This window comes from Rhea pennata, chromosome 5 (assembly GCF_028389875.1).
Source record: "Rhea pennata isolate bPtePen1 chromosome 5, bPtePen1.pri, whole genome shotgun sequence".
Classification (NCBI taxonomy): Eukaryota; Metazoa; Chordata; class Aves; order Rheiformes; family Rheidae; genus Rhea; species Rhea pennata.
Window position 1 is genome coordinate 11,666,895 of NC_084667.1, and position 14,892 is coordinate 11,681,786.

The following is a 14,892-nucleotide window of genomic DNA, read 5'->3' on the forward strand; positions in this document are numbered from 1 at the left end:
AAAGATAGTGATCTTCATTTTTTTAAGGGAGATGTACTTGCAACAGTGGGAGCACTTTGCCACCACTGTCTCAAACATCATACCCAAATATTCCTTTATATAACAGAGCAATAAGATAATATGCAGAAGATGAAATCAAACATGCTTTTAGAATCTAAGTGTAATAATCAAAACATAAAGTAAAATCATTGAGGTCTTCTACTTCCTTAGTATCTTTTATCTACATGAGCAATATTCCTGCATCTGACATTTTTCCCTCCAGCTTGTTTTTTTTTTTTTTTCTATTTGCAGTGTTATTTACCTGATGCTATAGTGATTCTGTTGATTCAATGAAAAACACAATGAGAACTAACATTTGGTTGGCTTTGGTTATTTTCCTAGATGTTTTTTGGGCTAAAAATATTTCAATGATAGCTGTTGCCTTTGGCTGTGTTGGTAGAGGCACGTTGTCTGTTCTACACCATTCAAATGTTCTCCCATGCAATTTCTGACATCTTCAGTCTCTTTGGAAAGATGAGGGACTTAGCGATCTAACTTATTTTTGAGAAACATGATTTAAGATCCTCAGTAAGATGCATGTTGTAGAATAAGTAGCAATGTATCTTCCTAGTTCACCTCCGTCTGGGACAGTTGTTTACCAGGTTGTCAGTTGTGGCCAATCAGAAGTGACTGGTCACGATGCCAAAATGTAGAAGTGTCTCAAATGTCCCTAGCTTTCAAATATGTATCATGCTTAAATGTTCTCAGAAATTTTTCAGTAGCCAAAACTGATACCAGGAAAATTTGTGCAGAAGACCTGAGTAGAATTGTCTTTCTGTACTCCACTGTTACGCGAGGAAGCTTAAATGCATACAATAACTCTGTTTTGGATTTTAGCCAGAAGAACTGAGAGAAATCATAGAGAAGACAAGGGAGATGGAACAGAACAATGGCCACTACTTTGATACAGCAATTGTGAATTCTGATCTTGATAAGGCGTATCAAGAGTTACTTCGACTAATAAACAAACTTGACACAGAACCCCAGTGGGTGCCCTCGACCTGGCTACGATGAAAGAGAACAATTCCAAGGGATGGATGGACTTCTATCAAGCAGCCTTTCAAAGGAGATTGTGTGTAGGTCTGCTCAATTCTAATAATAAATGGGAGTGTAAGCTCTAGACCTTGGTGGCTATATACTCTGCCAGTGAAATTGTGTATTACTGAAAAAATCCACTAGTCAGCTTGTGAGCTGATTGAACTAATTTAAGGATTGTCCAAGTTTTCCTTCTCTGTGGCCTAAAAATGGAGATGCTGAAGTCAGTACTAAATTCTAAAGCTTTAGATACTTTTTTTCTAGCAACTACTTTTATACATAAATACACCCTATTTTTAACCTAGAATCACCCTTATAAAATTAAAGATTTTAAGTATGTGCATGTGTGTGTGTGTATATATGTAGTCCACCTTGTCACATAGTTATAAATATTAATGTTATTTAACACTTAACTTAATGACCTTGTGGGACATGATGGTAGTTCAGGAGCATAATTTTACAGATCATTGGGCAGAGAAATAATCTACATATTAAATGTTAATGAGAAATCTTTCCTGTTTTTAAAAATGCACAAAATGAAGATGCCACTCTGGTCTGGAGCAGCCCTGTGAGGCTTGAGTTTGTTTTTTAATTCTAAAAAACATTCCACTTTCTAATAGCACTGTAATTGGAAAATATGTATAATGTAAATATTTCAGTCCTTGGGTCTTTTTAGTCAGACTTTGTAAGTCAGGTATGACTGCACATTAATTTTAGGTCCAATCAAAGATGAGTATTATATTGATCTTTAGATGTGATATTTTTGTGGAATTTTCATTAAAATTTATTGACTGATTGGAGCTGCTGTTCTCCACAGATCTGTAGAGATATTTAGAAAGGCAAAGGTTATATTTTTATGAAAAATACAGTTATAAAACATGCTGATTAAGAATCAAATTTTCTCATGTTTTATAACCAAGGATACTGTCTAAAACAGAATGATGTGCTGAATATGGGAAGACAGTGGTGGTGGGGACGGTTCTCTCTGGAAATGGTTCATCTTGTGGCAGTTGCTCTAATGGATAGCTAACTGGAATTAAAATAGCTGAATGTAGCTACTGTATTGTAAACTATTGTAATTCACCAGCAACGTATTGCCCTGCATTTGCTCAGTACTGCAGTAGAAGTATGTGTAAAATACTGGCAGTTGACAGAGGAGTCACGAGAAAGGGGAATATTTGGAAATTGTTAAAAAAAAAATGAAACAAGTAAACAGAAGGCAAGGTCTATCTGTGTCCTAGCATGTTCTGCAAAGCAGGTCACATCATCTCTGCATCTGCAGTAGGGCTGTTCTATCGCTGAAGCTAAATGAATACTGTTACCTTGACTGGTTTGCTAATCGGTAGCATGAAGAACCTTGAATGTGAATGTTTTTTAATTTTAGCCATAGCATTTCCTTGTTCCTACAGGTAAAACACTGGAGGTATGTCAATGTGTAGTTCACGCCTGTCTAATGCTGATGGATGAAAAGGTAGTTGATTTTTTTCCTTATTGTCTTGCATATATTCTTTCTTCAACTTTTGATGGAACAAATTCATACCCATTGTTGAGAACACAAAGTATACAGCAAGTACAAAGAAATTGTCAGATCACTTTCCTACTTAGTGAACTAATGTGCTGCATTGAAAAATGGAAACATAGAGTGCATTCCAGTCTTGTTATAGCAAAATTATTTTCTAGTTTAATTGTTTTCAGGGCTATATATATATAAAAAAAAAGCAATTCATGAAGCCAGATAGTGATCCTTCAGAAGAGGAATAGGGTTGGAAACTTCTATCATCTTCAGTTCATTTCAGTGTTAAAAATAATAATGTTCTATCTGTTGGCCTGAGGGCTAGAGATTCCAAATAATGGCTTTTTGCCTCACATTGCAGGCGTGTTCTCACTGTAATCCTAACTTTATGACAGCTACAACATTCAGTTATATTGAATAGTCAGTGTATCATAGATGATGGAACATCTGTTCTTCCCCTTCCCCTTCCTTTTTTTTAGAAAGATGATAATTGTAGATGTTTTAGGTTTTGTTATTGACTAATAGTTGGACAAGAAGGTGGAAAGCATGTGAGAAGGGTGACCTAGCTCAGTTAGGTAGGTATTGCCCAAATTCTTGCAGTCACAATCAGCATAAGACAGTTGCTCTATTCCCTTATATATTCAGTGTTTATATGGAGTGTCAGTCACATTAAATCGTGTCATTATTGTATTTGACTAATTTTTGTCTCCCCAAGTGGTACACTGAAGTTGTTATACAATGAAGGTTTTGAATGTAGACTTAGGGAATGTTGCATTAAGTTCAGCTCTACTCTGTTAATTACGGAGACACACAGTACATGCCATCATCCATATAGTGAGGTGCTATGATAGGTTATAGCCAACATAGTTTTGTCTTCAGCTGAAAGGCTTGAGCAGCACGCAGAAATGTACCAGGCTGTCCATATGCCACCAGTTTGGACTGGAACTACCATGTTGTACCAAGGCAGAACAATTTCTTAAGAAGAATGTGTATTAACTTCCTTACAGTAAAAGAGAATATGCAATCTTCGCTACTGAAAGACTTCAACATTATCACAGGCTTTTAGTGAGCTGTACCAGAATGGAAGGATGGTATCGGTATTTTTACCAGCCCAGATGCAATTAAAAATAAACCTGTTAGTTGAATTGCATACGAATTTTTGAATGTAATTATATGCGGCTTTTTAAAGTATAACATGAGGGTTTAATGCCTTAAAAAATTAAGGTAACTTTATTGAGACCTGTGGTTAGCCCCACATTGTACTTTTATACATGTACCTGCACTCTGTATTTTTGAGACATCATGAACTGCACACTAATGTAAAAATGTAAAATATTTCTAGATTTAAAATAAATCACTGTACAATTTTATTTCTTGTAGTGGGTGTTGGAGTCTTCTTCCTACTGTGTTCCTGAATCCATGAAAGATGCTCTAAGAATTTGACCCATCAGTGCCCTGGGGGATGTTCTCTATACCTCTCCTACTGGATGTATGGTGTCAGAAAGGCACAGAACATATTTCTCAGATTTACAGTTTCTCTTACTGCTGTCTAGCTGTAATTTTCTTATAGTTGCTGCTTAGTTTTTCAAACTTAGTTTAATCCTTATTCTTCTCGAAATCACTGTCTCTTTCCTTTCACTCTAAACTCCAGGACTTTATCAGTAACACTTTGTGGGTTCAAGATCACCTCTAAATCACCTGCCCTGGTGTGGTCCATTTTCAGACAGACACGCCTGTCACCTTGTTGGCAAAAGCCATAGAAGATCATCTGTCAGAATTTCAAGGCTCCAGAACACAGTAAGTTTCAGAATAGACTTCTCAAAGTCCCTCAATCTGACCTGGGATCCCTCTGTACTTTATTCCATTCTAAAACCGTTTTCAAGTTGAGTTCTGCACCATCTAAACAGCTAACTGCCACATGATAAACTGCTGCCTGTAGAAGAAGGAAGGATATTGTTACATAGCTTTTAGTCCAACAAGTTGCAAAAAACAACTTTCAACCAACAGATACATCCTTCTCTATGCTAAGCTTACACTGAAAGTCAGACTTCATAGGAGCTGTTCTGCCTCAGGCCTGATGGTTAACACACCTTAAACCTATTACTAGCATATCCTTCTCCAGCAACTAAAAGCAGGATCTTTTCTGAGTTGACAAAACAGTAATTTCAGCATAGTACAACCAGAAAGTACTACTTAAGGATGATGCTGAAGACCAGTAGTTGAAAAATGAAAAGTTCCTTTGTGGCAGTTCCATTAGTTAGATAAGGATCCTTTTTTCCATCATTAGGGCAAAGATTTGTAAACACATCCGTTCCCTTACTTCTCTTGGCTGAAGGAAGGTTTCAGGGGAAGGCAAAGCAGTTTCCCCTGCCCACCACTAATCATCTTGTTGCTGTTGAGGAAAGTCTCTGGCAGAACATATGCAGGCCTGAAAATAACGTTAGATGGGAGGTCAACACAAATCAAAAGCAGAAGGCTCTCTTTCAAGTTGGACCTGTATTCCTGCATGCAGGGTTGGATTTAGTATTCAGCTGTGGTGCTTTCAGCGTCAAAAGAGAAAAGAAATGCTTCATGCAATTACAAAAAAGACTTTATGAAATGTGTTACAGAAATTAATTTCCTCAGCCATTGTCCTAGACTTCCCTAATCAGCCCAGGCCATGAAGAACAAGAGCAAGAATAGACTAGAAGTTTAACCTTGCTCTGCTTGCCCACCTGTTGCAATGACAACTTCAGCAGCATAATTGGTTTGTATGCAGCAGAAGAGTCACTGCTCCTTGATTTCTTATCTAACAAGATTAAGTGAATATAGATATAACCTGTAAAGGGATGCTCAGTGCAGGTTTTAAGTTGGGGGCAGGGGAAGCAGCATTATTTTGAAATAAAAACTACAGTTTTGAAGCATTTAAGACCATTATCCTCTAGCAACTTGGTCCAGACACCAAACAACAGTTGAAAATTTTACTTGTTTCTAGCACAGACAGTACACAAGTTGGCAAAGCCTCTAATTAAAACCATAGGCATTTTAGGCCAATGGTAACAATCGTGCAACAGAAATAAATCATGTAAGACTGTGGATTTCATCAATGGATTAGAAAACGTAGTGGCCTATACTCACATTTGACTTCAAACTGTGCCAATACCTGCTTTAAGTAATTTCAATAGTTTAACAGCAGAAACTTTGTGTGCATCTCCCTCCCCAAATAACAGTTTCTGCTGTTATAGTAGAAATGGGAGGAATTGGAAAGGAATCTGCATAGAGAATCCAAGGCCATCCTGCAAAAGGAACAAGTATGGACACTCATTCCTACTGTGTAATAGAACTGGAGGAACACAAGGACTCTTGATAGTCTCTACTAAAACCAACAAAAAAGGCTTTCTTGATAGTAAAGCACCTGCATTCAAATTCACAGCTTTCTAATCTCCCAGGAGAAATCCACAATCCAGTCAACTCAGATTTATACATCAACTGAGAAGCGACATAAATATCACTGAGGCAACATGTTCAGAGTAATATTGCAATTGGACATTGTCTTCTAGGTCCCCAACGCCCATACATAACATTTGTGCTGGGTTACTCGAACAGAAGGTCTTCATCCTTCTCTTCCGCTAAGAGGTTGGCAGGTTCATGTTCCCCACCAGCAGCTCTGCGCAGCTCCCGTTCTTTCTCAGATTTTTCTTTCAATACTTTTTTCTTTTCCTGTATCTTCTTTAACCTGTGAACAACACGATTTATCAGTGAACACAATAGGATGTGTTTGTAAAACAGGTTAGCAGCAAAGATGCAATACAAGCTGGACGTGATAAAGCTGCTTGAAGCAGCTCCCCAGGAAATGAAGATCCTATAACAAATGGCAAAAGGCTCTTATGCCTAGCTGCTGCCCCTGAAGAAAAAAAAATATCTTCCTTGCAGATGAACCCATTTTTTCATCCAAACTCCGAATTACATTTTTGACTGTAAGCACGGCATTATGCTGCTCTGTTTTTCTTGAATGAAGACAATTCTTTAATCCATTTCAGGTTTGACATTTTCACTTTAGGGAGCCTAAAACACAGACATCCATGGAAGAGGCATCCTGAAAGCAGAGCACCTTCACATACTTCATTCTTCTGGATGCACAATAAAGGCTACAAGGCACAATCAAGTGGAAGGGATCTGTTAGTAACTTTGAGACAAGTAATTGCAGATCTCCGATTGCCCAGCTCTGGGAATTCAATATGCAGCAAGAACCAGATCATTTTTAACAGTGTTCACTAACATATTTAGTGAATAGCTCTCTCTCAACTGCATTCTAAGGAGTTTGGTCTATTTGAGAAAAAGAAACCAGCCTTGTCTTGTTTTAGATACTTACCTGTAGAATTCCTCTCGTTCTCTTTCATCCAGTTCTGTGATGATGTAAGAAAGGGTACGCTCAATCCTGGGAATAATCACTAAAAAGAATATATAAACAAGGAAGTTGCTGGACTGCATTTATATTAGGCGAGAAGTTTTTTAATATAGTGCTGGCATAGTTATTTAAAGTTTACTTTTTTTTTAAAAAAAGAAAAAGCCACAATAGGTGAGCTGGATTTGAAAGAACACTACCTTCTTCCATCGCATTGTCAGAAACTTCTGTTTAATATATAGCACTTTTACCCATCACATTCTGATCTAGTTAGTTTGAGAAAGCCAGCACATCCAGCTATGATGAAGAAAATATTCAAATATACCATCACAAGGGAATATTAAACAAAGTTCTAGAACAATAGCTGGGCAATTCTGAAGGCTATGTGCCAAAAACTGCCTTTTCAAGGGGAAAGTTGTTATCAACACTGCCAATTTTGAAAGGCTGTAGAGAAAGCCTTTTCCACAGTGAAATTTGTTGAGTGATAACCAAAAAAAACCTGCAAATTCAAAGGAATAAATCTACAGAAAACTGTATTGAAGAGGACAGTTTAGAATCATTTATTAAAATAAGCTGTGTATTGTGATTAAATTCCAGCTGTCAACAACTCAAAAAGAAACTTGAAATAATCAAAACACCCTGATTACTACAACAAAAGGAATCACAGCAGTATTGTGCATGGATAATACTTAAGAAATTGCAAGAGACAAATTTACAAACAGGAACATGAAGGATAAGGAATTTGGATCAAAGTATCAAAGATAAATACCAAAGAACGTACATCAGGACCACTCTGTTTCCCATAACCTGAATTTAACCAAAATTGCTCTCTAGATGGCTACTTTGCCATCCATCCAAAAACAGAAAGTCACCACCTCTAGGCTGGACACCACCAATCCAGTTTCAAAAGCTGTAACACTAGGAGATGTTACAAAATAGCTATTAGAACATCTTAACACATAGCAACATCCCTCCCTTTTGTTTCTGGTCAACAGATTTGACGAGGTAAATAAAAGATGACTGGCAGACGCTCCAGAATATACATTTTTGAAGTCTACTCAGTGCGACTTCCTAAGTCTCTTCTCATGTTTGCATACTCATTTATCTCTGTGTACACCAGCCACAGTTTAATCAACTTTTATAATGGGAAAGCAGTCAGAAGAAGAGCAGCTTCCAGGACTCTGCTCTCCATCTTGTAAGGAGATTCAAAAATACTATGCATCCCAACAGGGAAAATACTCACCATGTTCAATTGCATTCACACGTCTGTTTGTTATTTTAATGGCTTCATCCAAAGTAACAAAGGATGTCTGATGGAAAGATATTCAGTAATTAATACATAACAGAACAAACTCGGCATTTTCACTGATTCTACAAATAAAATGGGCAAGATTCTTGATGGGAGCAGAACAGTTTCCACTAATGTCACTGCTCTTCCTATTAACAGATTACTTCTGAATGCTGCAGTTAGCAGTTACAAGTCTACTATATCAAATACTAACTCCCTGAAGAAAGTTTCTTCTTTGTATTCTTGACTAATGAAATCAGTGAAGCTGTAGCATAACCGAGTTTTATGACTGAAAAAGGTCTGCAACTTTGTATTACGACAGACTAAAGGATTATAGTGCAGCTGAAAGCACTAGGCTACAATCACTGAGACTGCTTTACTTTCATTTATGAACCGTGAGAAACCAGAGACCCCTTCTTTCTCCCCCCTAGTTTTTTTCCTCCCATCAACCTGTAAGGAGGCCAGTTCTACAAGCAGTTCCACAGCTTTGGCATAGTTCCTCTTCAGCTTGGCCAGTTGTTCTCCACCCCTGGCCAAACCGGTCAGCTCATAACCTGAGGGAAAAAAAAAACATCAAGTAGTATCTGTTGCTAAAGCTATCATGGTGTTTCCTTACTAGAGAAAAAATAGTATTTTACAAACTACAGGGATACAAGATGGCTCAGGAACTGACAAGGTAAAGTCTCGGTCCATTAAAAAAATCTCTTTAGATAGTGGTTTATTTAAAAAGTCATTGTTTTGCATGTCCGCAGTAAGATTTTGTCAGTCTTAAAAACCTCCTTACCTTAACCTTAAAAATTGGTCATCAAGACCAATCTTCCTCTAGTCCGAAAAACACACTGATTTAGGGAGTTAAAATCCACTATAGTCCCTAATAACAACCTCTCTGTGTCACAGGAACATGGGTAAAGCACCATAGAGGAAATACATACTACTATGCCTGTACTGTAAACTGATTTATCTGCAAGGCATGACAATACTTTTCTATTAGCATAGGGTAGCTATAAGTACCTGAAAGACATAAAATACTCATTTTGTACTTACTGTCCCCTCCTTCCTGGTAATGCTCAAAAACTGGCAAGGTTACACCTAGCAAAGGCAAAAAACAAAAAAAAGTGCAAGAGAAAGTGTTATTTATTTATTAAGTACAACTCACTTTTAACCCCATTTGCTTCTAATGAATTACATGAGCTCAGAAGCTTTGTTTTCAAAATCTTGACATATAGATTGGGAAGATTAAGTCATGCTGGTTCTGCCATTTTTAATAGAACTTCAGAACTATATTACTTTACATCTCATTGAGATATAGGCATATAAATATAAAATTCAATGAAGTATATTCAATTTTCCTGTGCTTCTGTTTAGCAATGTTTTCCCAATGCTTAAGGAATGCTTTGAGCATTTGATTTTAATTTATCTTTCTTGATTTCTTAATAGACAACTCTTGCTATATTCTGATCTCTTCTTATTTCCTGATGTTAATTTTTTAAAATTTAATTTCCTGATTTCCTGACCTGTTTTTAGTGCCCAAGGAGGAAAAAAAGCCCAATAGGCATTATGCTTTATTTGCTGATCTAGAAATTGGACTGCAGTTTACATACCTCTCACAAAATAGTATGAGTGTGACTAAATATGAAAATTCATCTGCTGTATGTAAAAATCTTAGTAGATTACAAGTGTTCCTACCGTTAGATGAGTAAAAGAAACAAAGAGGAGGAGACAGTGTTTGGAAATACTACAGCATATTTCAGAGTCTCCTCCCTCACATCCCTCATGAGTTGGAACACCCACAGTCTGGAAAAGTCACCTGCTACGTTGTCTTTTTTAGCTCTGATCTTGACTTGAGCTTTGTTCACATTTTGGATCACAGTGGTACTGTAAGAAAGAAAATGTATATCTTAATTGGAAGGATGAAGTAGTTCTTTAATTCATTACATACAAAATGAAGTAGTTATCAAATTGCTGCAAAGATTTGAAGATAGTTTTCAGCTTAGTTTTCTGAGCAGACCTCAAAGCTAGCACAGAACTTTGAAACAAATGGGTTTCCAACAATGTTCAGAAATGCAAAAGAAAGAGTCTGGGAAGTGTTATTTTAGAAACACCTTTGATCAAGTATACAAAGCATATCTGAAAACTAGCCAGTTATCTTACAAATTACTTCAAAGTATTTTAATAATACTAAGTCTAATAAACCCATAAGACCCTCCTTCCACTAAAAGCAAAGGAATTTCAAGGTTAAAATGCGAACTGAAGTCGTAATTTTTAAGTTCATTTTTAAGTTTTAAATTTTCATTTTTAAGAGTTCATATGTATTTGTTCTTTCAAAACAGTAATGAGTTTGTTTATTCACTAACTCTATCAAAATAACAAACCTAAGTTTCTACAGCAATTCGCCTTGAAGGACTCTAAAGTGTCTTAATGTCTTCCCAGAACAGGTCACTGTATCCAGCTCTTCTACTGAAATGAAGTTCGCTTACAGGGCAGAATCTGACTATTGTTTATAGCTAAGCAGTACAGCTGGTTAGGACAGGAAAACAAAGGGCACTATGTCCAAATTAAAGGGCAAAAAGTCTTTTATGGCTGCTGTGTACCTATAGCAGCATACAGATCACTACTGTGTCTGATCACTTGGTTCTTCCCCATTAATTGGTATTATAAACTGAATCATTAACAACTCACCACCTTTATTGCACACAGTCTATTTCCAGTTAAATAGATTACTCAAGCACCCTAGGCAGAATTACGATTTATTCCAACACAAATATCCCAGTGGAGGAAAAAGATTTGTTTCCCCTCATTAACTGTAGTAAGGCAAGAGATTACCATCCTGCCCATAAGTCCACAACAAAGGGGGAAAAAAATAAACAGCCTAGATTCTGCTACGTATTTTTGTTGTATGTTTTGTTGTTTTGTATTTTGTTGTGTAATTCCTGTTAATCTTTCTGCTTTGTTTAACTTCCAAAGGGATAGACATTTGCATCACACAAATCATCTTTTTCCCGCAGTGATGTCTCCCACCTTTATTTATCCCATTCATCCTGTCCTACCTAGCTCACTGCCTTCATTTGCTCTTTTTAAAGTGTATATAAGAATTTTACTTTTCTTCCAAAAGAGAGTTCAGCAGTTTGTTGATCACTTTCCCATGTGTAGGATTCCCACAAGGAAGCTCAGCAATCCTTACCTGAAGTCTCCAGCTGTGAACTTTGCTTCAGCAAGCGAAAAGGCAGCTTCTCTCATCACCTCACCCATCAGCAACTTAGTCTGGGGAGAAGAGGAGGAAGGAGGAGGCATCAGATATAAGGCACATTACTCCTTCTGTAGCATAGATAATTAAAAACCTTGAGAAAATAATACAGAATTTAAGAAAGAGAAAATCCTGTATCTCAAGCTAACTTTCAAACCACAAATCATAATTCCCAGGTGACTGGCAAGAAAAAATATATATGTATTTTAGCTGTTTGATTCAGTGTAAGAATTCAAAAAACTGCAAAAGACTTGTCTATCAACAAAAAATCCTACTAGGTGATGGTTAATTCAAACAACATAATGGCACAGTGGGAAAACACTCTTACTTGATATTGTACTGAATAATAAAAGACTTCTTAAGTTGTTGTTCAGCATCCAGATTTACACAGCTTACTGAAGCTGCTCTCTCCTCTTGCTTCAGTTTTCCAATTTTTACACATTTCAACCCCTTGTGGCTAAAAAAAAACATGCTACTCAGAAGCAAGAGCCTTTGTGTATTAGCCAGTGCACTGCTGTTCTTGGTCTACAGGCAACTAGACATAAGAGTGCCAAGAGCTTGTCTAAAGCACCATAACAAAGTACTAGTGCTAACCATGCCATCTGTAGCATTACCAGTCAAAATAGTACAAACAAATCCCATCTAGTACGGGAAAACAGAACAAGGGATACTGGGTTCTACTGAGTATTTTAGATTTTGTCACTTGTGCTGCAAAGAGCACAAGAAAGAGGACATGGCATTTCTTCATGAAGGAAGAAATTCCATCTGGATGAAACTTCTTGCCCCTACTTCCTGGTGTACCCAGTCACGCAAGAAACAAATCTGCAGTGTCCTCTCAAGCAACAAAAATAGTACCACAGAACACATTAAATCCACTCCTACATATTTAGCACCATCATACCAAATCCCCTATAATGTAGAAGATGCAGTAGGGAACTCTAGATTTAAAAGAAAGCAGAGTCTAGGACTGTTTGGAAAGAGGTGAGGAATATTAAGTCTTACAGAATTTCAGTACAATTGAGGCCAGGAAAATACACTTCTGCTCACCTGTCCTCAATAGCCTTGCTTATAAAACACAGGTCATCCACACAGTTGTACTACATTCCAGCCTACCTTATAAAGTTAGCAGAATGGGAATGTACAACTGACAGATAGCTTTCAAACAGAGTGAGCCAAACACAGGAAAATTCTAGTTTATCTACCTCAATAATTTTCTTAAGGATCTGCCTGAATCGAAGTGTCAAAGCATCAGATTTTTTCTTCAAGAGGTTACGGCCTGTTTGGGCTCCTTTCAAACGAGCCTTCATGATGGTCTGAGCCCTGTTAAACAAAGGAAGAAACAAAAAGATCCTACATCGTCCAAAGGGATAAGGAAAAAGTCAAAACAAGTTTTCTGACATGGACATGACAGGAATTATGAAGCACCTAAGAAGAATCAGTGAAGTAAACCCAGGTGGACAATTCAGGAAAGAATTCTATTTTTCCATTTAAAATCAAGGGACCTTTTATCTTCCCCATCAATGAGGATTAAAAGTTTAGTATCTGTAAAGTTGAATATCATGGAAAATTGAAAAGTTATTTTTCAGCCCCTCCATAATAGCAAATGAGTTTTCATTTTTCCTGATGACAGCTACCACAAATGAACCATTCTGAGGCAGATCTGGTAAGTGAAGGATCCCTGTTTCGCTCTACTGCTGAACAGTAATTTAGTTTGAGTAATTTTTTTATTTAGGTTAACTAAAATGACATTAGCTATACTACAAAAAGCACAAGTTGTGCTAACTTAAGTTACTGCTTTGTACACACAACTACTACGCAAAGGACAACACTCAAGACAACTCTGTGTAAGGAGTAGCTTGCACACTTCCTCTCTGACCTCGGAAAAAATAAGTATAATTAAGATTCTGCCTGCACTTCCTCTATTTTACAGGTATATTAGGAGAATAGTTTCATTATGTCTACAAGATGCTTGTAACTGGAAAAAAAAAAGTGAGTCTTTTCTAAATGTTCATGACAAAAAACAAGGTCAAAGAATAAAAAGGTAGCTTTACTTTCATAACAAACTGCAACTGGCTCTGGCATGCTACCACCTTGCACTAACTCACTTGCTCTGTTCACCACCTGTCAGAGACTGGTTCGATTTCTACTTCAAGCAAGATTTCACAGGCTCTGAGAATGCATTAAACAAAGTCTTGTTTACTATAAAGAAGACAGAGCAGTTTCTGCAAGTGATCACGCCCAGTACAGAAGAGATTTACATCAGGAAAACCTTTTAGAAAGATTTAAAAAGATTTTGAAAATCCTGTTCTGTCAGTTAACAAAAAGATTTGTTCCAGAGGCAGAGAGGAAGGCCACTTTTCTTTTATTGCCCTAACTTACTTCCATATCCAAATATCAGCCACATTATTGGTCTAACACCGTCCTCTGAAAAAAAGGCTTGTAAATAAGCCCTTGTACATCACCACCTACTTGCTGCAATGATGTATCAGCCCACAAAACGACATCTCAGGCATCAACCCAATTTTATGTAATATGTGAAACAGCTTTTCACTTTAAAACAAAGTCCCTCTATCTTGGGGAGCTCTGAAGAGAAACTAAACAGCACTATTACAATTTTAATAGCATCTCGATTTTAAACATTTGTGTTCATTCTAACGTTGGCCGCTTTCCAAGCCTCATCAACAGACATCTGACTTCATGACAAATAGTCTGCTGTCAGGGTCTGGAAAATTACTTGATTTTCCACTGCAGTTTACAGATTAGACTTCCTTTATTTTCTTAACTCTTTCTGGCCAACCCCTTGAAAACAGTTGCTGCCACACCAGTCACACCAGTGTCCACCATACAGAAGAGAACGGAGAACCCAGTTTGATCCGTGCTCTTTTTCTCACACGCATATTCTGCAAATCGGTCGTTTTTACGCCCAAAGTCGGCCGTCGCTGCGCAGTAAGGCCGCCGGCCGCTGCTTCCGCCTAGGCCCGGGCCCCTGCGACAGCCCCGGCGGCCGCCGGAGCTGGCACTGCGCTACCCGCAGACGACGAACTAGCGGGAGGATCAAACCGCCGTCTCCACCCGCCCAGAGAGCCGCTTCACGGGGGAAACAGCGCCGGGCTGCCCGCGCCCTGCGGCACGGGCGATGGCAGCCGCCGCCGCTCCCCTGGGCCGTGCCGGGCCCCTCCCGCCCCGCGCCCACCCCCCGGCCCGGTCGGGCCGCCCGGAGGCTCACATGCGCGAGGGGAAGATCTCGATGCGGTCCTTGGCCGACATGGCGGCGGGCGGGCGGGCAGCGCCGCCGGACCGCTCCTGCCGCCGCGCCGCGCCGCGCGCTCGCGTCACGCGGCACCTGCGCAGCCCCGCCCCGCCCCGCCCTTCCGCGGCCGCCAGGGGAG

The 14,892-nt window shown here is 38.5% G+C and overlaps 2 protein-coding genes across 4 annotated transcripts in view; one reads left to right on the forward strand and one right to left on the reverse strand.

The window, feature by feature from the left end:
• Positions 1 to 3,957, forward strand: part of PALS1 (protein associated with LIN7 1, MAGUK p55 family member) — a 54,918-nt gene extending 50,961 nt beyond the window's left edge. For all 3 annotated transcript variants that reach the window (XM_062578106.1, XM_062578108.1, XM_062578107.1), the window contains one exon: positions 877 to 3,957. In XM_062578106.1, coding sequence (XP_062434090.1) covers positions 877 to 1,053 — 177 coding nt within the window. In that variant the 3' untranslated portion in view covers positions 1,054 to 3,957. The remainder of the gene's footprint in view (positions 1 to 876) is intronic.
• Positions 3,958 to 5,533: 1,576 nt separating this feature from the next.
• Positions 5,534 to 14,839, reverse strand: ATP6V1D (ATPase H+ transporting V1 subunit D). The gene is made up of 9 exons (XM_062578110.1): positions 14,730 to 14,839; positions 12,706 to 12,823; positions 11,441 to 11,520; positions 10,067 to 10,134; positions 9,304 to 9,348; positions 8,710 to 8,813; positions 8,215 to 8,281; positions 6,939 to 7,017; positions 5,534 to 6,302 (listed from the first exon to the last, which is right to left on the reverse strand). Exons 1-9 carry the CDS (start codon positions 14,768 to 14,770, stop codon positions 6,161 to 6,163), a joined length of 744 nt encoding a protein of 247 aa, XP_062434094.1. The 5' UTR covers positions 14,771 to 14,839; the 3' UTR covers positions 5,534 to 6,160.
• Between the last annotated feature and the right edge of the window lie 53 nt (positions 14,840 to 14,892).